The sequence below is a fragment of the Pogoniulus pusillus genome, chromosome 6 (genome assembly GCF_015220805.1).
Source record: "Pogoniulus pusillus isolate bPogPus1 chromosome 6, bPogPus1.pri, whole genome shotgun sequence".
In the NCBI taxonomy this organism is placed as follows: domain Eukaryota; kingdom Metazoa; phylum Chordata; class Aves; order Piciformes; family Lybiidae; genus Pogoniulus; species Pogoniulus pusillus.
Genome location: NC_087269.1, coordinates 228,493 through 247,751, shown reverse-complemented (window position 1 = coordinate 247,751; position 19,259 = coordinate 228,493). Strand labels below are relative to the sequence as shown.

General features: G+C 63.9%; 2 protein-coding genes across 2 annotated transcripts in view; both read left to right on the top strand.

The window, feature by feature from the left end:
* ARAP1 (ArfGAP with RhoGAP domain, ankyrin repeat and PH domain 1) overlaps positions 1 to 19,259 on the top strand; it is a 35,724-nt gene that overhangs the window by 16,290 nt on the left and 175 nt on the right. The window contains exons 7-27 of the mRNA XM_064144051.1: positions 197 to 337; positions 1,794 to 1,863; positions 2,479 to 2,599; positions 2,718 to 2,914; positions 3,392 to 3,498; positions 4,340 to 4,539; positions 4,956 to 5,041; positions 6,839 to 7,021; positions 9,281 to 9,455; positions 10,965 to 11,099; positions 11,544 to 11,679; positions 13,495 to 13,597; positions 13,684 to 13,879; positions 14,299 to 14,344; positions 14,630 to 14,793; positions 16,401 to 16,613; positions 17,634 to 17,739; positions 18,206 to 18,353; positions 18,655 to 18,738; positions 18,869 to 18,937; positions 19,081 to 19,249. Coding sequence (XP_064000121.1) covers positions 197 to 337; positions 1,794 to 1,863; positions 2,479 to 2,599; positions 2,718 to 2,914; positions 3,392 to 3,498; positions 4,340 to 4,539; positions 4,956 to 5,041; positions 6,839 to 7,021; positions 9,281 to 9,455; positions 10,965 to 11,099; positions 11,544 to 11,679; positions 13,495 to 13,597; positions 13,684 to 13,879; positions 14,299 to 14,344; positions 14,630 to 14,793; positions 16,401 to 16,613; positions 17,634 to 17,739; positions 18,206 to 18,353; positions 18,655 to 18,738; positions 18,869 to 18,937; positions 19,081 to 19,249 — 2,849 coding nt within the window. The remainder of the gene's footprint in view (positions 1 to 196; positions 338 to 1,793; positions 1,864 to 2,478; positions 2,600 to 2,717; positions 2,915 to 3,391; positions 3,499 to 4,339; positions 4,540 to 4,955; positions 5,042 to 6,838; positions 7,022 to 9,280; positions 9,456 to 10,964; positions 11,100 to 11,543; positions 11,680 to 13,494; positions 13,598 to 13,683; positions 13,880 to 14,298; positions 14,345 to 14,629; positions 14,794 to 16,400; positions 16,614 to 17,633; positions 17,740 to 18,205; positions 18,354 to 18,654; positions 18,739 to 18,868; positions 18,938 to 19,080; positions 19,250 to 19,259) is intronic.
* On the top strand, positions 343 to 1,064 carry LOC135176428 (uncharacterized; the record flags this gene model as incomplete). Its single annotated transcript, XM_064145581.1, has 2 exons — positions 343 to 577; positions 712 to 1,064. Coding segments are annotated over 2 exons (588 nt in total), but the record flags the coding sequence as incomplete, so codon positions are not given.

The following is a 19,259-nucleotide window of genomic DNA, read 5'->3' as shown; positions in this document are numbered from 1 at the left end:
GGGGTTTGGGCTTGCTCCTCCTCAGCTTGCCCAGGCTGGCATCCAGGATCCTACCTTACCGGGAGCTGGATGCCAGCCTGGCACCCCCTCCTCTACCCAGGGCATCATGGGGGGTGGGCACGGGGTTGGCCCCTCCCAGGCAGCCGCCAGCTTTTAACCCTCCTCTCCCTGCCCCTCCTCTGCCCCTGCCCCTCAGCGCTGGCAGCAGCCGGGGGCAGGCTCAGCCCTGCCCTCACCCCCCCATGGCCAGCAGCGGGCACAGCCTGCCCGGGCACGGCAGCAGCTCCCCGGCGGGCACCATCAAGGCAGGGTGGCTGGACAAGAGCCCACCGCAGGGGTGAGTGGCCAGGGCTGGGGAGGGCACAGGGACCTCCTCCTCCTCTTCCTCCTCCTTCTCCTCCTCTTCCTCCTCCTCCTCTTTCTCCTACTCCTCCTTCTTCTCCTTCTGCTTCTCCTTCTCCTCCTCTTCCTCCTTCTCCTCCTTCTCTTCCTCCTCCTCCTCCTCCTCTTCCTTCTCCTCCTTCTCTTTCTCCTCCTCCTCCTTCTCCTTCTCCTCCTCCTTCTCCTTCTCCTTCTTCTTCTCCTCCTCTTCCTCCTTTTCCTCCTTCTCTTCTTCTCCTCCTCCTCCTCTTCATCCTTCTTCTTCTCCTCCTCTTCCTCCTTTTCCTCCTTCTCTTCCTCCTCCTCCTTCTCCTTCTCCTTCTTCTTCTCCTCCTCTTCCTCCTTTTCCTCCTTCTCTTCCTCCTCCTCCTTCTCCTTCTCCTCCTTCTTTTCCTTTTCCTTCTCCTCTTCCTCCTCCTCCCTCTCCTTCTCCTCCTTCTCCTCCTCCTCCTCCTCCTCCTCCTCCTCCTCCTCCTCCTCCTCCTCCTCCTCCTCCTCCTCCTCCTCCTCCTCCTCCTCCTCCTCCTTCTCCTCCTCCTCCTCCTCCTTCTCCTCCTTCTTCTCCTCCTCCTCCTCTTCCTCCTCCTCCTCCTCCTCCTCCTCCTCCTCCTCCTCCTCCTCCTCCTCCTCCTCCTCCTCCTCCTCCTCCTCCTCCTCCTCCTCCTCCTCCTCCTCCTCCTCCTCCTTCTTCTCCTCCTCCTCCTCCTGTTCTCCTCTTCCTCCTCCTCCTGTTCTCCTCTTCCTCCTCCTCCTGTTCTCCTCTCCCTCCTCCTCCTGTTCTCCTCTCCCTCCTCCTCGTCCTCCTTTATTCCCACCTTTGATGCCTGCTTGGCAGCCCTGCAGCACCCTTGGGTCCCCTGCAGCACCCAGGGGGCACTAGTGGCACCCAGGGGTCCCCTGCAGCACCCAGGGGGCACTAGTGGCACCCAGGGGTCCCCTGCAGCACCCAGGGGGCACTAGTGGCACCCAGGGGCCCGTGGCTGGTGGGCACTCCTCTGGCCTCTGCTGCCAGCCCTGGCATTGGGTTGGCACTGCCCCGTGGGAGCAGTCGTGGGGTGGGGGTTGGGTGACCTCATTGCCGACGCCAGCAGCCTGCAGTGCCCTGCGATGCCCCCAGAGGGGGGTCGATGCCAAGCTGGCCCCCCTGGCGGGCCCTGTGCCAACTGGGGCGTGAAGAGCCAGGCTGGGAGGGTGCCCCAGGCTGAAGGGCACTGCCCAAGGTCGAGGGAGGCACAGAGGAGGAGGAGGAGGGGGCGAGGGAGAAGCTGCTCCAGCTGCTGGCTGGAGGGGGAGAGGTGGGGGGCAGCCTGTGCCCGTGGCAGGGGGCACCTCAGCTGCCTGTGCCAGGCGGCAGGGCACAGCTGGGCCAGGTCCTGCCCTCCAGAGGGTGCCCACTTGGTCGTGCCCCCCAGGTCCTACATCTACCAGAGGCGCTGGGTGAGGCTGGAGCCAGAGCACCTCAGGTACTTCGAGAGCCAGAAGGTGAGTGGGGGCAGGGGTGGCATGGGGTGGGCAAGGTGGGCATGGAGGGGGCAGGGTGGGCAAGGCGGGAGGGGAGCGGAGAAGCTGCTCCAGGAGTGAACTTCATCTCTGTGGGCATGATGGGGCAAGGGCACAGCAGAACTCGTCCCTGTGCCCACCTTGGCACAAGGGCACAGCAGAGCTCGTCCCTGTGCCCACCTTGGCACAAGGGCACAGCAGAGCTCGTCCCTCTGCCCACCTTGGCACAAGGGCACAGCAGAACTCGTCCCTGTGCCCACCTTGGCACAAGGGCACAGCAGAGCTCGTCCCTGTGCCCACCTTGGCACAAGGGCACAGCAGAACTCGTCCCTCTGCCCACCTTGGCACAAGGGCACAGCAGAGCTCGTCCCTCTGCCCACCTTGGCACAAGGGCACAGCAGAGCTCGTCCCTGTGCCCACCTTGGCACAAGGGCACAGCAGAACTCGTCCCTGTGCCCACCTTGGCACAAGCTGACCCCACTGCCTGCGGGGCTGGGTGCAGTGTGCACTGTCTGCTTGTGCCAGCCGAGTTGGTGCCCATGCCACCTGCTGAGGGCGCCGATGCCGACCCCTTCCCCTCCTCCTTGTGCCCCCCAGGATGCCTACTCCAAGCGCCTGGTGCCAGTCTCCTGCATCCTGCACGTTGGCACCGTCGGGGAGCAGAAGTTTGAGGTCGTCACCACCAACCGCAGCTTCATCTTCCGGGCAGAGAGCGATGGTGAGGGCTGGCACCTCCCCTGGCACCTCCCCTGGCACCCCCTCTCCCCCTGCCCACCTTGGCACCTCTCCCTCTGGGTTGCTCCTCACCCAACCTGTGCCCTCTTTGCCACCCACAGCTGACCGTAACGAGTGGGTCAGGGCCCTGCAGCAGGCAGTGGAGGAGAGGAAAGGCAAAGCCCTGCAGAGGGCACCGATGGGCACCGATGCCAGCCAGGAGGTTGGCAAGAGTGGCATCCTGGAGCTGAGGGGCTTCAAGCACAAAGTCTTCGTGGTGGTGGCAGGGGACAAAGTCTTCCTCTACAAGAATGCAGAGGTAGGTGGGCATGGGGTGGGCACCAAGGTGGGCACCTGGGATGGGCATGGAGGGCCTTGGTGCCAGTCAGAGAGGGGGAACCGCCTGGCACCTCCAGCTGAAGGTAGGGCACAGTGAGGTGGGGCAACAGCCCAGGCCTGGCACCCCTCTGATGGGCACCTCACAGGGTGGTGCCACCCAAGGTGCCCTCTCCTGCACTAGCTACAGGCTTTGGGGGCCCTACAGGACCAGCCCAGTATGGTCCAAATATGGTGCCAGTATGGTGCCAGTGCTCCCAGTGTGGCACCAGTATGGCACCAGTATGGTGCCAGTTCTCCCAGTATGGTGCCAGTGTGCTCCCAGTATGGTCCCATTGGCACTGGTGGTTCCAGTGCCTCCAGTACCAGTGCAGTGGCAGTGCCAGCAGCAGCTCCTGCAGAGAGGGCACCATCTGTGCCCCTTGCCCTGGTCCTCCCCTCAGCTCTGCCCACCCTGCAGGACCACCAGGTGGGCATTGGCATCACCTACATCGAGATGAAGGTTGGCAGCGTCAAGGAGGTGGAGCGCCAAGGCTTCGACCTCGCCACGCCCCACAGGACCTTCAGGTGGGCACAGCTCCCTTGGCAGGGGCTGCCAGCGCTGCTGCCAGGACCATATCAGCCACCCCATGCCCATGTTGGCTGCCCCCATGCCCATGTTGGCTACTCCCATACCCACGCTGGCCATTCCCATGCCCATATTGGCCACCTCCACCTCCTCCACCTCCTTCTCCCTTTTCCCCCTTCCTCCTTTCTCCTCCTCCTCCTCCTCCTCCTCCTCCTCCTCCTCCTCCTCCTCCTCCTCCTCTTCCTTCTCTTCTCCATCTTCATCTCCTCCACCTCTTTCTCCTTCTCCTCCTTCTTCACCTCTGTCTCCTCCTCCTCTTCCTCCCTATCTCCATCTCCACCTCTGTCTCCCTCTCCTCCCTCTCCTCCTCCTTCTCCCTCCTTCCTCCTTTCTTCTTCTCCTGCCCCTCGCCCTCTCCTCCTCCTCCTCCTTCTCACCCCCATCTCCATCTCATTCTCCTCTTCCTTCATCACCTCCTCCTCCTCCTCATCACCTCCTCCTCCTCCTCCTCCTTCTCCTCCTCCTCCTCATCTCCATCTCTTTCTCCTTCTTCACCTCCATCTCCTCCTCCTCCTTCTCATCCCCATCTCCATTTCCATCTCCTCCTCCTCCTCCTCCTTCTCCTCCTCCTCCTCCTCCTCCTCCTCCTCCTCCTCCTCCTCCTCCTCCTCCTCCTCCTCCTCCTCCTCCTCCTCCTTCTCCTCCTCCTCCTCCCCATCTCCATCTCTTTCTCCTTCTTCACCTCCATCTCCTCCTCCTCCTTCTCATCCCCATCTCCATCTCCTCCTCCTCCTCCTTCTCCTCCTCCTCCTCCCTCTCCCTCTCCCTCTCCTGCTGCAGCTTCCTGGCGGAGTCGGAGCCGGAGCGGGAGCAGTGGGTGGAGGCTCTGCAGGAAGCCATCTCCGAGGCTCTCTCCTCCTCCGAGGTGGCACAGAGGATCTGGCAGGTGGATGCCAACCGCAGCTGTGCCGACTGCGGTGCCCCCAGCCCCGCCTGGGCATCCATCAACCTCTGCGTGGTCATCTGCAGCAGATGTGCAGGTGCCGGGGGGGGCACCAGGGGCTGGGCACCTTCGGGGGGGCACAAGGGGCTGGGCACCTTCGGGGGGGGCACAAGGGGCTGGGCACCTTCGGGGGGGCACAAGGGGCTGGGCACCTGTTGGCCTGAGTTGTTCTACTCATCTCAGTGTGGGCACCTTCAAGGGTAGGCACCTTCAGGGCTGTGCACAAGCGCCTGGGCACCTCCTTGCCCTGGTTTGCTGCACCAACCTCAGTGTGGGCACCTGTGAGATGCTGGCACCTGCAGGAGTGGGCACAAGGGGCTGGGCACCTTCAAGAGTGGGCACAAGGTGCTGGGCACCTGCTAGCCACGGGCTGGGCTGTGATGTGTAGAAGTGGTGGGCACCTTTGCCACCTCCAGCCCCAGCCGGGTTCCTGATGCCCTCTGTGGTTGGCAGGGGAGCACCGGGGGCTGGGCCCTGGCATCAGCAAGGTGAGGAGCCTGAAGCTGGACAGGAAGGTGTGGACGGAGGAGTTGGTGCAGGTAGGGCACAGGACCATGCCCACAGTGCCCTCTGGGGGAGCTGTTGGCACTGCGTTGGGGCCTGGCAGGCTTTGGGCAGCCTACTCCAGGGGCAGCCTGGCACCCCCCGAGGTGCCCCAAGGGGATGGTTTGGGTGGGCAGAGGACCCCCCCCAACTCCCTCTTATGCCACAACGTCTGTGGCCAGCTGGCACCTTCTGGGCATGCTGGGCAGGGCAGAGTGGACCCTCAGGCAGTTTGGTGGTGGCACCAAGCTGGCAGCAGTGGGCACCTGGGCAGGCTGAGAGCTGGGGAGGAAGGAAGCTCCTGAAGGCCAAGCAGGGCATGGGCAGGGTCCTGCCCCCTGGGGTGGGCTCAGCCTCTTGCAGCAGCACAGCTGAGGTGGGCACCTGCTTGGGGGCAGCTGCCAGAGGAAGGAGCTGGGGAGGGTGCTGGGGGGCACAAGGAGGTGCCCAGGAGCCAGCAAGGGGCACTGGTGGGGGGGGCAAGGAGGTGGGCAGAGGTTAGGCAGCAGCAGGGGCAGGGAGGTTCTGCTGCCCTCTGCTCTGCCCTGGGAGGGGCACAGCTGAGGGCAGGGGGGGCAAGAGGCTGAGGCTGGCATCTGCTGAGTGGTGCCAAGGGGCAGCGAGTGGCATTCAGAAGCAGCTTGTGTGGGGTGAGGCTGCTGGCACCTGGCACAGGCTGCCCAGAGGGAGGGTTGCAGAGCCTCCTGCCCACTCCCTGCCAGCCCTGCTCTGGCACACTGCCCCTTGGGCACCCTGGCTGGGCACCAGACGTCTCTTCCTACCACTCCCCCTCCCACTTTGGGTTCTGTGCCAGGTGCCCACAGCCCTGCTGGCACAGACGGGAGTGGGAGGGGGGCTGGGCAGGGGGCACAGAGGGCAGAGCAGCTCCAGCTCCGTGGCACCGTGGCTGGAATGCGGCACTGGGCAGGGCTGGCAGGGAGTGGGCAGGGCTGGCAGGCGCTGGGCTGGGCAGGGCTGGCAGGGGGCTTGGGTGGGCTCCAGAGGTCCCTCCCTCCCACTCCCCACTTCTGTGCCCAGTGCCCTGCTGGCACAGCCGGGGCTGGGTCCGGGGTTGGGCAGGGGGCACAGAGGGCAGAGCCGCTGCGGCTCGGTGGCACCGCGGCTGGCACTGCTCTCAGGCCTCTCCTGGCATTCCCAACCCCATCCCAACATTCCTGCTGCTGTCCCACCCCTGCCCGGGAGCAGCTTCCAGCTGCAGCCTTCCTCCTCCTCCTCCTCCTCCCTCCCCCGGGGACAGCTGCGGAGGTGCTGCCAGCTGCTGGCTCCTCCTCCGCCGGCTCCGCAGCTGGAAGCTGCTGCCAGATGTGGCCGTGGGAGGGCAGGGGGAAGGGTGTGGGGGTGTGGGGGTGCAGCTGGAGACCCCCCCGTGGGCTGCGTGGGGGATCTGCTGGGGGTGGGCACCGCTGCAGCCTGGGCAGCTGTGGGCACTGCTCCTTCCCCAGCCCCTCCACATAACCCCTAGGGAGGGCTTGGGCACTGTGGGCACCTCCATGGGCATCTCATCCTCAGCCCCAACAGAGCCCTGCAGGACTGTCCCCACCTAACCCCTACTGTGCCCAGGCTCTCTTCACCCTCTCCTGGCACTGCCACCTCAACCTCAACCACTCTCCACCCTCCTGGCACCACCATACCAACCTCAACCACTCTCCACCCTCCTGGCACCACCACACCAACATCAACCACTCTTCACCCCCCTGGCACCACCACACCAACATCAACCACTCTCCACCCCCCTGGCACCACCCCTCTGACCTCGCTGTGCCCTCCCCCAGCTCTTCCAGCAGCTGGGCAATGCTGTGGCCAACCAGTTCTGGGCTGCCAACCTCCCTGCCAGCGAAGCCATCACCCCCAGCAGTGCCAGCTGGCAGCGGCGCCGCTTCCTGGTGGCCAAGTACCAGGAGGGCAAATACCGACGCTGCCATCCCCTCTCCGGCCACCAGGAGGAGCTCGACAGGGTCGGGGACCCCCGCGGGCACCGGGAGGGGCTGGGAGGGGCTGGGAGGGGCTGGGAGGGGCTGGATGGAGGTTGGGAGGGGCTGGGAGGGGTTGGATGGAGGTTGGGAGGGGCTGGGAGGGGTTGGATGGAGGTTAGGAGGGGCTGGGAGGTGCTGATGGAGGTTGGGAGGGGCTGGGAGGGGTTGGATGGAGGTTGGGAGGGGCTGGGAGGGGTTGGATGGAGGTTAGGAGGGGCTGGGAGGTGCTGATGGAGGTTGGGAGGGGCTGGGAGGGGCTGGATGGAGGTTGGGAGGGGCTGGGAGGGGCTGGGAGGGGTTAGGTGGAGGTTGGGAGGGGCTGGCTGGGGTTGGATGGAGCTGGCTGAGACTGGCTGGGGTTGGATGAGGCTGGCTGGGGTGGGTGGGGTCAGATGATTCCCCCCTCCCCCTCTCCCCCTCCCTCCCCCCCTGTACCCCCAACCCCCAGTTCTCAGCCTGCATCCCCTCCTTGCCCCCCACCCCCAGAACTCCCAAGCCCTTCCCAGCTCCCAGCAGCTCTGATCCCATGGGCTTGGACCCCCCCAGCCCCCTCTCAGCCATGGGGGGCACCCAGCACCCCTAATCCCCCCAGCAGCTCTGATCCCATGGGCTTGGACCCCCCCAGCCCCCTCACAGCCATGGGGGGCACCCAGCACCCCTAATCCCCCCAGCAGCTCTGATCCCATGACCCCCCCAGCCCCCTCTCAGCCATGGGGGGCACCCAGCACCCCTAATCCCCCCAGCAGCTCTGATCCCATGACCCCCCCAGCCCCCTCTCAGCCATGGGGGGCACCCAGCACCCCTAATCCCCCCAGCAGCTCTGATCCCATGACCCCCCCAGCCCCCTCACAGCCATGGGGGGCACCCAGCACCCCTAATCCCCCCAGCAGCTCTGATCCCCTGGGAGCAGCCCCCCCCAGCCCCCCCCGCCCAGCCCCGGGGGTGGCCTCAGGACCCCTCCCGTGGTCCCAGTTTGTTTTCGCTGCCTGGCCGGAGCGGTCCCGCCCGTTCCCGGTGACCTCATCCCGGCTCCAGCAGGGATTCGCTGTCCCATTCCCAACTTTTCCCCCCTCCCTGCCCCCCTCCTGCTCCTCCTCCTCCTCCTCCTCCTCCCTCCCCGTTCCAGTCGCTTTTGTCCTGCGCCTGCGGCTGGGGCTGGGGGGGAAGCAGCTCCGCAGCGCTCCCGTCCGGCTCCTGCCGACTCAGGTTCTCCTCTTCCTCCTCTTCTTCTTCCTCCTCTTTCTCCTCTCCTCCTTCCTCCTCTTCCTCCTCTCCCTTATAATTTTCTTCCACTCCTTCCTCTTTCTCCTCTCCTTCTTTCTCCTTTTACTTCCTCCTCTTATCATTTTCTTCCTCTTTCTCTTCTTCCTGTCCTCTTTTTCTTCTTTTTCCTCCTCCTCTTCCTCCTCTTTTTCTTCCTCCTCTTTCTCCTCTTCCTCTTCCTCCTCTTTTTCTTCCTCCTCTTATAATTTTCTTCCTCTTTCTCTTCTTCCTGTCCTACTCTTTCTCTTCTTTTTCCTCCTCTTTTTCTTCCTCCTCTTTTTCTTCCTCCTCTTCCTCCTCTTTTTCTTCCTCCTCTTCCTCCTCTTTTTCTCCCTCCTCTTCCTCCTCTTTTTCTTCCTCTTCTTCCTCCTCTTTTTCTTCCTCCACTTCCTTTTCATTTTCTTCCCCTTTTTCTTCCTCCTCTTTCTCCCCTTTCTCCTTTTTTCTCCTCTTCCTCCTCATTTCTTCTCCCTCTTCTTCCTCTTCGTTTCCTCTCTTCTTCCTCTTCCTTCTCATTTCCTTCCTCCTCTTCTTCCTTTCTCCTATTTTTCTTCCTCCTCTCCCTCCTCTTCCTCTTTTTCATACTTCCTTTTCATCCTCCTTTCTCTTTCTGCTCTTTCCCCTCTTCCTTCTCTTCCTCTTTCTGCTCTTTTCCCTCTCCCTCCTCATCCTCCTCTCCCTCCTTGTCCTCTTTCTACTCTTTTCCCCTCTTTCTCCTCTCCCTCCTCCTCCTCTCCTTCCCCTCTCTCCTCTCTTTCCCCTCCCTCTCCCTCCCCCTCTCCTTTCTCCTCTCCCTCTCCCTCCCTCCTCCTCATTGCCTTTCTCCTTCTCCCCTCTCCCTCTCCCCCTCCCTCTCCTTCCCTTCTCCTTCTCCCCCCTCCCTCTCCCCCTCCCCCTCCTCTTCCCCTTCCTCCTCCCCCCGTCCCTCCCTCCTCCTCCTCCCCCCAGGGCCCTTCACCCTGCCCTGTGCCCTGCCAGGCTCTCTGCGTGGCTGTCACCACCAGCGACCTGGCCGAGACCCAGGCCCTGCTCTTCTGCGGGGCCTCTGCCAGCTGTGCCAGCGGCGACCCCCTGTGCCCCACGCCCCTGGCCCTGGCAGAGCGCAGTGGGCAGAGGCTGCAGATGGAGTTCCTGCTGCAGAACAAGACCTCAGGTAGGAGCTCTGCCCCCCGAGAGGGCACCAGGGAGCTGCAGCCAGGGCATCACTGAGCTGCTGGAGGCTGCGGGGGGGAAAGGTGCCAAGCTCTGTGCCCTGCCCAGCAGTGGCCTGCTTGGTGCTGCCAGGCTCTGGCACCTCGAGGGCTTGAGGGCTGGGGGGCAGAGGGAGAGATGTGCCAGCTGGGCCCACTGGCCCACAGGCCTGGGTGGGGAGTTGAGAGCAGTGGGAAGGTTGGCATCAGATCTCCTGTGCCACCTTGGGTGTGATGTGGGCACCTCTGAGAGCTTCTCGAGGGCATCCCCCTTGCCAGCTGGGCAACCTCCACCTGCTGTACCCCCTCACTGGGAGCCAAACCTCTTCCCTGCTCCCTCCCCCCCCCCCCTCCAATGCCAGCTCCAGCTGGGTCGGTGGATCCCATGGGATCCCTCCCAGCCGTGGGGAAGCTTGGGCTGGGCACCTCCAGGGTGCCAGCTTCAGCAGCTGGCATCAGGTCAGGGCCGAGGGGTTTGGGAGCTGAAGACAGAAGAGGTCTGGGAGAGAGCTGCAGAGAGCCAAAGCTCTGAGCTCATCCTGCTGGGATTGGCTCTGGAAGTCATCTCCAGAGCTTTGGGATTGCTGGGCTGGAGGAACTGGGATGGGCTGGAGGGGCTGGGATAGAGGAGCAGGGATGGGCTGGAGGAGCTGGAGTGGGCTGGAGGGGCTGGGATAGAGGAGCAGGGATGGGCTGGAGGAGCTGGAGTGGGCTGGAGGAGCTGGGATAGAGGAGCAGGGATGGGCTGGAGGAGCAGGAATGGGCTGGAGGAGCTGGGATAGAGGAGCAGGGATAGAGGAGCAGGGATGGGCTGGAGGGGCTGGAGTGGGATTGAGGAGTTGGGATGGATTTGGAGGAGCTGGAGTGGGATAGAGGAGCTGGGATAGAGGAGCAGGGATGGGCTGGAGGGGCTGGAGTGGGCTGGAGGAGCTGGGATAGAGGAGCAGGGATGGGCTGGAGGAGCTGGGATAGAGGAGCAGGGATGGGCTGGAGGAGCTGGAGTGGGCTGGAGGAGCTGGGATGGGTTTGGAGGAGCTGGAGTGGGCTGGAGGAGCTGGGATGGGTTTGGAGGAGCTGGGATGGGATTGCAGGAGCTGGGATGGGTTTGGAGGAGCTGGAGTGGGCTGGAGGAGCTGGGATGGGTTTGGAGGAGCTGGGATAGAGGAGCAGGGATGGGCTGGAGGAGCTGGAGTGGGCTGGAGGAGCTGGGATGGGTTTGGAGGAGCTGGAGTGGGCTGGAGGAGTTGGGATAGAGGAGCTGGGATGGGTTTGGAGGAGCTGGAGTGGGCTGGAGGAGCTGGGATAGAGGAGCTGGGATGGGTTTGGAGGAGCCCATGGGAGGAGCTGGGATGGGTTTGGAGGAGCCCCTGGGAGGAGCTGGGATGCAGGGGGTGTGGTACAGAGCCGAAAGGGCCATGCTGGGGGGGGGCCTGGTGAGCTTTGGTGCCAAGCTGGAGGTGTCCCTTTGGCAGAGACCCCCCGGCTGGAGGTGGGCATCAGCCAGGAGAAGGCCTACTTGGTGCCCCTGCCCTCTGTCACCCACAATGGCTTCCTCTACAAGACCCCATCCATGGCCAAGCCCCTCGGGGAGAGGAAGAGCACAGAAGGTAGGGGGGGAGGGGCAGGAGGATGAGGAGGAGGAGGAAGCCAAAAGTGGTGCTGAGGAGTTTGGTGCAGCCACCGTGGAGCTGGACGTTGGCCAAGCCAGCTGGGAGGCTGGCACCCAAGGGTGGGCATCACTCAAGGTGGGGCTGGGTGAGGCTGGGTTGAGTGGGAGGCTGCTGAGGGGTGCTCAGAGGTGGCCCCAGAGGTGGTGCTGAGGAGCTTGGCTGTGGCCAGGCCAGCTGGGAGGTTGGCACCCAAGGGTGGGCATCACTCAAGGCGGGGCTGGGTGAGGCTGGGTTGAGCGGGAGGCTGCTGGGGAGCCGCTCAGGGGTGGCGCTGAGGAGCTGGCCTGTGGCCAGCCGGGCCGGGGGTTGGCACGGCCGGGCGGGGGCCGGGCCGGGCGGTGGGGGAGGGGCAGCTGCCGAGCCCGCTCCTGCCGCCGGCAGAGTTCAGCCGCCGCTGGTGCAGGCTGCGGGAGGGAGTCCTCAGCTACTACGAGAGCGAGCGCAGCGCAGCGCCCAGCGGCCAGCTCCGGGCGCAGGACATCGTCTGCCTGGCCAGGGACCCCCCCCACACCCACGGGTAGGGCTGGGCACCCGCCTGGCACCACCACCGCGGGCACGGCGGGCACCCGGGCAGCTCTGCACGGCCCGAGTGCCAGCCTTGTTGTATCCCTACAGCACCCCTGTGGCATCCCTGTAGCATCCTCATACTATCCCCACAGCATCCCTGTAGTATCCCTGTAGCATCCTCATACTATCCCCACAGCATCCCTGTGGCATCCCTGTAGCATCCTCATACTATCCCCACAGCATCCCTGTAGTATCCCTGTAGCATCCTCATACTATCCCCACAGCATCCCTGTAGTATCCCTGTAGCATCCTCATACTATCCCCACAGCATCCCTGTAGTATCCCTGTAGCATCCTCATACTATCCCCACAGCATCCCCGTAGTATTCCTGTAGCATCCTCATACTATCCCCATAGCATCCCCGTAGTATCCCTGTAGCATCCTCATACTATCCCCACAGCATCCCTGTAGTATTCCTGTAGCATCCTCATACTATCCCCACAGCATCCCTGTAGTATCCCTGTAGCATCCTCATACTATCCCCATAGCATCCCTGTAGTATCCCTGTAGCATCCTCATACTATCCCCATAGCATCCCCATAGTATCCCTGTAGCATCCTCATACTATCCCCATAGCATCCCCATAGTATCCCTGTAGCATCCTCATACTATCCCCACAGCATCCCTGTAGTATCCCTGTAGCATCCTCATACTATCCCCATAGCATCCCCATAGTATCCCTGTAGCATCCTCATACTATCCCCATAGCATCCCCATAGTATCCCTGTAGCATCCTCATACTATCCCCACAGCATCCCTGTAGTATTCCTGTAGCATCCTCATACTATCCCCATAGCATCCCTGTAGTATCCCTGTAGCATCCTCATACTATCCCCATAGCATCCCCATAGTATCCCTGTAGCATCCTCATACTATCCCCATAGCATCCCCATAGTATCCCTGTAGCATCCTCATACTATCCCCATAGCATCCCCATAGTATCCCTATAGCGTCCCTGTAACATCCCCATACTATCCCTGCAGCATCCCTGTAGTATCTCTGTAGCATCCCCATACAATCCATGTGCTATCCCTATACTGCCCCTATAGTATCCCCATAGTAGCTCTATACTGCCCCTATAGTATCCCCATAATCTCCCTATACTACTCCTGTAGTATCCCTGCAGTGTCCCTGTGGTGTCCTCACAGTGCCTCTGCAGTATCCCTGTAGTCTCCCTGCAGCATCCCCATAGTACTCCCATAGTCTCCCTATAGCATCCCTATAGTATCCCCATAGTCTCCCTATAGTATCCCCATAGTATCCCCATAGTCTCCCTATAGTATCCCCATAGTCTCCCTATAGTATCCCCATAGTATCCCCATAGACTCCCTATAGTATCCCCATAGTCTCCCTGTAGCCTCCCTCTGCCCACCCCACCCTGGCACCCATCAGGTCATAACCTAGATCAGGACCTTCTCCCTGTGCCCACCTCACTCTGCCACCCTCAGACGCCCAAACTAGAGCAGGACCTTCTCCCTCTGCCCAACTTACCCTGGCATCTGTGGGTGCCCACCCTAGAGCAGGACCTTCTCCCTCTGCCCACCCTACCCTGGCACCCACAGGTGTCCAACCTAGAGCAGGACCTTCTCTCTCTGCCCACCTCACCCTGGTACCCATCAGGTCGTAACCTAGAGCAGGACCTTCTCCCTGTGCCCACCCCACCCTGGCACCCTCAGACGCCCAACCTAGAGCAGGACCTTGTCCCTCTGCCCACCCAGCCTGGCACCCACCCGTGCCCAGGGCTCCCTGCCCCTCTTTGCCCTAGGTTGGAGGGCACCTTCGAGGTCTACACCGAGGCCGAGAGGCTTTACCTGTTCGGGTCAGAGAGCTCCGACAGTGCCCGCGAGTGGCTGCTCTGCATAGCCAAGGTGGGAGGCGGTGCCCTCCCCTCAGCTGTGCCCCTAAGGTGCCCATCAGGGTGGCACCGATGGTTTGCTCCTTCTCTCGTGCCCAGGCAGTCCTGCCCCCGCTGGCAGAGGAGCTGTTGGCAGAGGACTTCCAGCGCCTGGGGCGCCTGCGCTACAAGGGAGGCTTGGACCTGGAGCAGCTCAGGGAGGGTTGGTTTGCCCTGGCAGGATGCCAGCTCCATCTGTGCCCACAGCATGGGCACAGGCAGGAGCCCATCCAGCTGAGGAAGCTGCAGGAGCTCTGTGAGTCCCTTCCTGCCCCGGGGGCACTGCCAGGCTGGCAGGGATGAAGGAAGGGGAGGAGATGGTCAAAGTGGGCACCCGGCGGTAGGGTGGGTTGGGGGAGGCTGTGCCAGGGAGGTAGCAGAGGGTGGCAGCTTCTTTGGCATCATCATCCTCACCCCTGGGTGCCAACCACTGCCACTCTGCCATCATCCTCACCCCTGCCTTGCAGCTACTCTACCATCATCATCCTCACCCCTTCCTCCTCTCCATCATCTCCTCCCCCTCCCCTCCCTCTTGGGCATTCCCCACTTGCTCCCCCGCGGGTTGGCACTGGACCTGTTGGCACTGCCCTCACCGTGGCACTGCCCCTGGAGGGAGAGGAGGGGGAGGGAGACCTCCCAGTGAGGCTGATGCAGGTCTCTGCCTTCCTCCCGCAGCCATCCAGGGAGACAACGAAGTGTTGGTGCTGGTGGAGAGGAGGAGGTGAGAGGAGACCTCGGGGGGGGTCCAAGCCCAGCCCCCCCCAACACCTCACGACCCCCCCTCGACCCCTGCCCACCCCCCCCAGTGCCAACCCACCCAGGGGCATCCTCACCTCCCCCTAGCCCCCCCCTCAGGCCCCCCCGGACCACCCCCAGGCCCCCCAGGCCCAATGCTGCTGCAGATCCACCACGGGGGTGGGCATGAGGGGGGGTGTGGGTGGGTGGACAGGGAGGGTGTGGTTGGCACCCGTGCCCCCCGTACCAACCAGCTGCCCTCTGCTGGCAGGACCTTGTACCTGCAGGGGGGTCGGAGGTTGGATTTCCAGGGCTGGGTGCAGGCCATTCAGAAGGCTGCAGCTGGCACCGGTGCCAGCCTGGCAGAGCAGCAGCTGACCGATGCCAACGTCCCCCTGCTGGTGGAACGTTGCATCGAATACATCACCCAGTGTGGTAAGTTGGCACCCAGCTGGGCACCACCCACAGCTCCTCCCCACCCCTCTACCCCTCCCTCATCTCCACCCCCACCTCGGCACTGCCTGTGTGCCAGGGGAAGGTTAGGTTGGCATCAGGGTGGCAAAAGGGATCCTTTTAGAGCCCACTCAGGGTCAAGATTCAGCCTGGTCTAGGTGGGCACAGCCTGGCTGGCACTTGCTGCCCCTTGGCACTGCTCAGCAGATGCCAACCTTCAGCCTGGTCTAGCCCACCCAGATCTGGTTGTGTACCCATTGGGGGTTAGTCCTGTGCCCACCACCGCCAGCAGCTGGTCCTGTGCCCACCCACTCCTCTAAGGGCTGTGCCAACCAGCACTTACTCATGTGCCCAATCACTCCCACTAAGGGGCTGTGCCAACCAGAAGTTAGTCCTATACCCACCCACCCCCAAGGGCTGTGCCCACCAGGAGTTGGTTGTGTGCCCACCATCCCCAGCAGTTGTGTGCCCAATCCCCTCTGAGGGCTGTGCCCCCCAGGGCTTAGTCCTATACCCACCCACCCCCAAGAGGCTGTGCCCACCAAGAGTTGGTCGTGTGCCCAGCAGGGCTTAGTCCTGTACCCACCCACCCCCACGGGGCTGTGCCAGGCAGGCATTACTGGGGGCCGTGCCAGGCAGGCGTTGCCGGGGGCTGTGCCAGGCAGGCATTGCCGGGGGCTGTGCCAGGCAGGCATTACTGGGGGCTGTGCCAGGCAGGCGTTGCTGGGTGCAGTGCCAGGCAGGCGTTGCCGTGGGCTGTGCCAGGCAGGCGTTGCCGGGGGCTGTGCCGGGCAGGCGTTGCTGGGGGCTGTGCCAGGCAGGCGTTGCCATGGGCTGTGCCAGGCAGGCGTTGCTGGGGGCTGTGCCAGGCAGGCGTTGCCAGGGGCTGTGCCAGGCAGGCATTACTGGGGGCTGTGCCAGGCAGGCGTTGCTGGGTGCAGTGCCAGGCAGGCGTTGCCGTGGGCTGTGCCAGGCAGGCGTTGCCGGGGGCTGTGCCAGGCAGGCGTTGCCATGGGCTGTGCCAGGCAGGCGTTGCTGGGTGCAGTGCCAGGCAGGCGTTGCCGTGGGCTGTGCCAGGCAGGCGTCGGTGGGCGCTGTGCCAGGCAGGCGTTGCCGGGGGCTGTGCCAGGCAGGCGTTGCCATGGGCCGTGCCAGGCAGGCGTTGCCAGGGGCTGTGCCAGGCAGGCGTTGGTGGGCGCTGTGCCAGGCAGGCGTTGCTGGGGGCCGTGCCAGGCAGGCGTCGGTGGGCGCTGTGCCAGGCAGGCGTCGGTGGGCGCTGTGCCAGGCAGGCGTTGCTGGGGGCCGTGCCAGGCAGGCGTCGGTGGGCGCTGTGCCAGGCAGGTGTCGGTGGGCGCTGTGCCAGGCAGGTGTCGGTGGGCGCTGTGCCAGGCAGGCATTGCCGTGGGCTGTGCCAGGCAGGCGTCGGTGGGCGCTGTGCCAGGCAGGCGTCAGTGGGCGCTGTGCCAGGCAGGCGTCGGTGGGCACTGTGCCAGGCAGGCGTCAGTGGGCGCTGTGCCAGGCAGGCATTGCCGTGGGCTGTGCCAGGCAGGCGTCGGTGGGCGCTGTGCTCAGGCTGGTGCCCGTGGCAGGGCTGACGTCGGAGGGCATCTACCGCAAGAGCGGGCAGACGTCGCGGAGCTGTGGGCTGCTGCAGCTGCTGCGCCGCGATGCCCGCGGGCTGCGCCTGCGCCAGGGCGAGCAGCAGGTGGACGACGTCGCCAGCACCCTCAAGCGCTTCTTCAGGGAGCTGGCACAGGGCATCTTCACCCAGCGCTGGGGCCAGCACTGGCTGCAGGCCAGCGGTCAGTGCCCTGCCTGGCAGCAGGCATGGGGGGGGCAGCTGGTGGGCAGGGAGCAGGGGTGGAGGGAGGGAGGTGGAGGTGGAGGTGGAGGGAGGGAGATGGAGGGGGAGGTGGAGGGAGGGAGATGGAGGGGGAGGAAGGTGGAGGGAGGGGGATGGAGGTGGAAGAAAGTGGAGGGAGATGGAGGTGGAGGTGGAGGTGGAAGGAGGGAGATGGAGGTGGAGGTGGAGGTGGAGGGAGGTAGAGGGAGGGGGAGGAAGGTGGAGGGAGGGGGATGGAGGTGGAGGTGGAGGGAGGGGGAGGGAAGGGGAGGGGGAGGGAGAAGGAGGGAGGTGGAGGGAGGGAGATGGAGGTGGAGGTGGAGGGAGGTAGAGGGAGGGGGAGGAAGGTGGAGGGAGAAGAAGGGAGGGGGATGGAGGTGGAGGGAGAAGAAGGGAGGGGGATGGAGGTGGAAGAAAGTGGAGGGAGATGGAGGTGGAGAGAGGTGGATGGAGGTGGAGGGAGGTGGAGGGAGGTGGATGGAGGTGGAGGGAGGGGGATGGAGGTGGAGGAAGATGGGTGGGGATGGAGCTGGGATGCTCTGGGCCTTGGGATGCTTCAGCTCTGTGGAGCTGGGATGCTCTGGGCCTTGGGATGCTCCAGCCCCATGGAGCTGGGATACTCCAGAGCTTGGGATGCTCCAGCTCCATGGAGCTGAGATACTCCAGAGCTTGGGATGCTCCAGCCCCATGGAGCTGGGATACTCCAGAGCTTGGGATGCTCCAGCTCCATGGAGCTGAGATACTCCAGAGCTTGGGATGCTCCAGCCCCATGGAGCTGGGATGCTCCAGACTATGGAATGGCTCAGCCACATGGAGCTGGGATGCTCTGGGCCTTGGGATGCTCTGGGCCTTGGACTGCTCCATGCCCAGAGTGGAGCAAGAGGATGCCAGGCAGGCTGTGTGGGTGATGGTCTCAGGGCAGGTGTGCCCATGGGTCTCACTCACCCCCTCCATGCTCCTCCTGACCTTCTCCTGGCAGACCTGGAGGATGAGGAGGAGAAGCTGAAGGAGTATCGGCGGCTCCTGGACGCCCTCCCCACAGTCAACAGGGCCACGCTGAAGGCACTCATCAACCACCTCTTCAGGTATGCCAGGGGTGCCAGGGCACTGCCAGCCCTGCTCTGAGCTCCTCTGGGCATCCCCTAGTCTGCTGTGAGGAGGAGAGAGCCTTCATCCCTCCTGCCTCAGTGCAAGAGAGGAAGGGAGAGGCACTTGGGGTCAGGATGTGCCCCATCAGGGGCTGGGGTGGGATGAGGCTGAGGAGGAGGTTCTGATGGTGCTGGGGGAGGTTCTGAGCTGGGGCAGGGTTGGTGGTGCTGGGGCAGGGTTGGTGGTGCTGGAGCAGGGTTGGTGGTGCTGGGGCAGGGTTGGTGGTGCTGGGGCAGGGTTGGTGGTGCTGGGGCAGGGTTGGTGATGCTGGAGCAGGGTTGGTGGTGCTGGAGCAGGGTTGGTGGTGCTGGAGCAGGGTTGGTGATGCTGGGGCAGGGTTGGTGGTGCTGGGGCAGGGTTGGTCCCAGGGCAGGTCTGATCCTGACGCTGAGGTCCCTGCAGGGTGCAGCTGTTCTCCAGTGAGAACCAGATGAACACTCACAACCTGGCCATAGTCTTCGGGCCCACCCTCTTCCAGACGGACGGGAAGGACCTGAAGGCAGGCAGGGTGGTGGAGGACCTCATCAGCCACTACGTGGAGATCTTCAACGTGGGTTCCTTGCAGCTGCCTCCAGCTGCGGCTGTGGACAGCTCCCAGCCAGGGTGGGGAGCTGGAGGCAGGAGGAGGAAGGTGGAAGCAGGAGGAGGGAGCTGGAAGCAGGAGGAGGGAGCTGGATGCAGGAGGAGGGACCTGGACTGGCTCTGTCCCAGAGCATCTGTGGGCAGAACCCCCGGGCTGGAGGCGCTGGCACGGCTGGGCGAGGGAGCAGAGGACCCTGAGCTGCTGTGGTGCCACTCAAGGGTGGCCAAGCCGTGCCCTGATGGCTCCTTGGGCTGCTCTGCCTTGGCAGGTGGAGGAGCAGGAGATGAAGAAGCAGCAGGACGAGATCTTGGCCATCATGAAGCTGCGGGAGGCAGCATCTAGTGGCACCCAGGTGGGCACTGATCCCCCCACGGGCACCTCCCCCCTGCAGGGAGATCTCGGCACCAGCTCCAGCATCTGCTGGAGGTGCTCCAGGCAGGGGCTGGGTGGGTGCTGGAAGTGCTTCCTGCTCGGGTCTGCAGCAAGCTGGGGACTTCATCTGCACTGTCTACCTGGAGGAGAAGACGCCGGAGGCTGAGCAGCACATCAAGGTGAGAGGTGGCCTGGGGCACACAGAGGGGGACAAGGACCCAGAGCTCCGTGGAGGCCTGGGGAAGGGAGGTTGGGAGGTGGCAGGAGGGTGGCAGTGGGTGCTGGAGGGCTGGGGGGACTCATGGCAGAGTTCCCCTGCCAGATCCCAGCCGCGATGACAGCTGAGGAGCTGACCCTGGAGATCCTGGAGAGGAGGAAGATCCTGGTGAAGGAGAAGGATTATTGGAGCTGCTTTGAGGTCAACGAGAGGGAGGAGGCAGGTGGGGATCTGGCCCGGGCTGGAGGGGGGCTGGAGGTGGATGGAGGCAGAGGTAGAGGTAG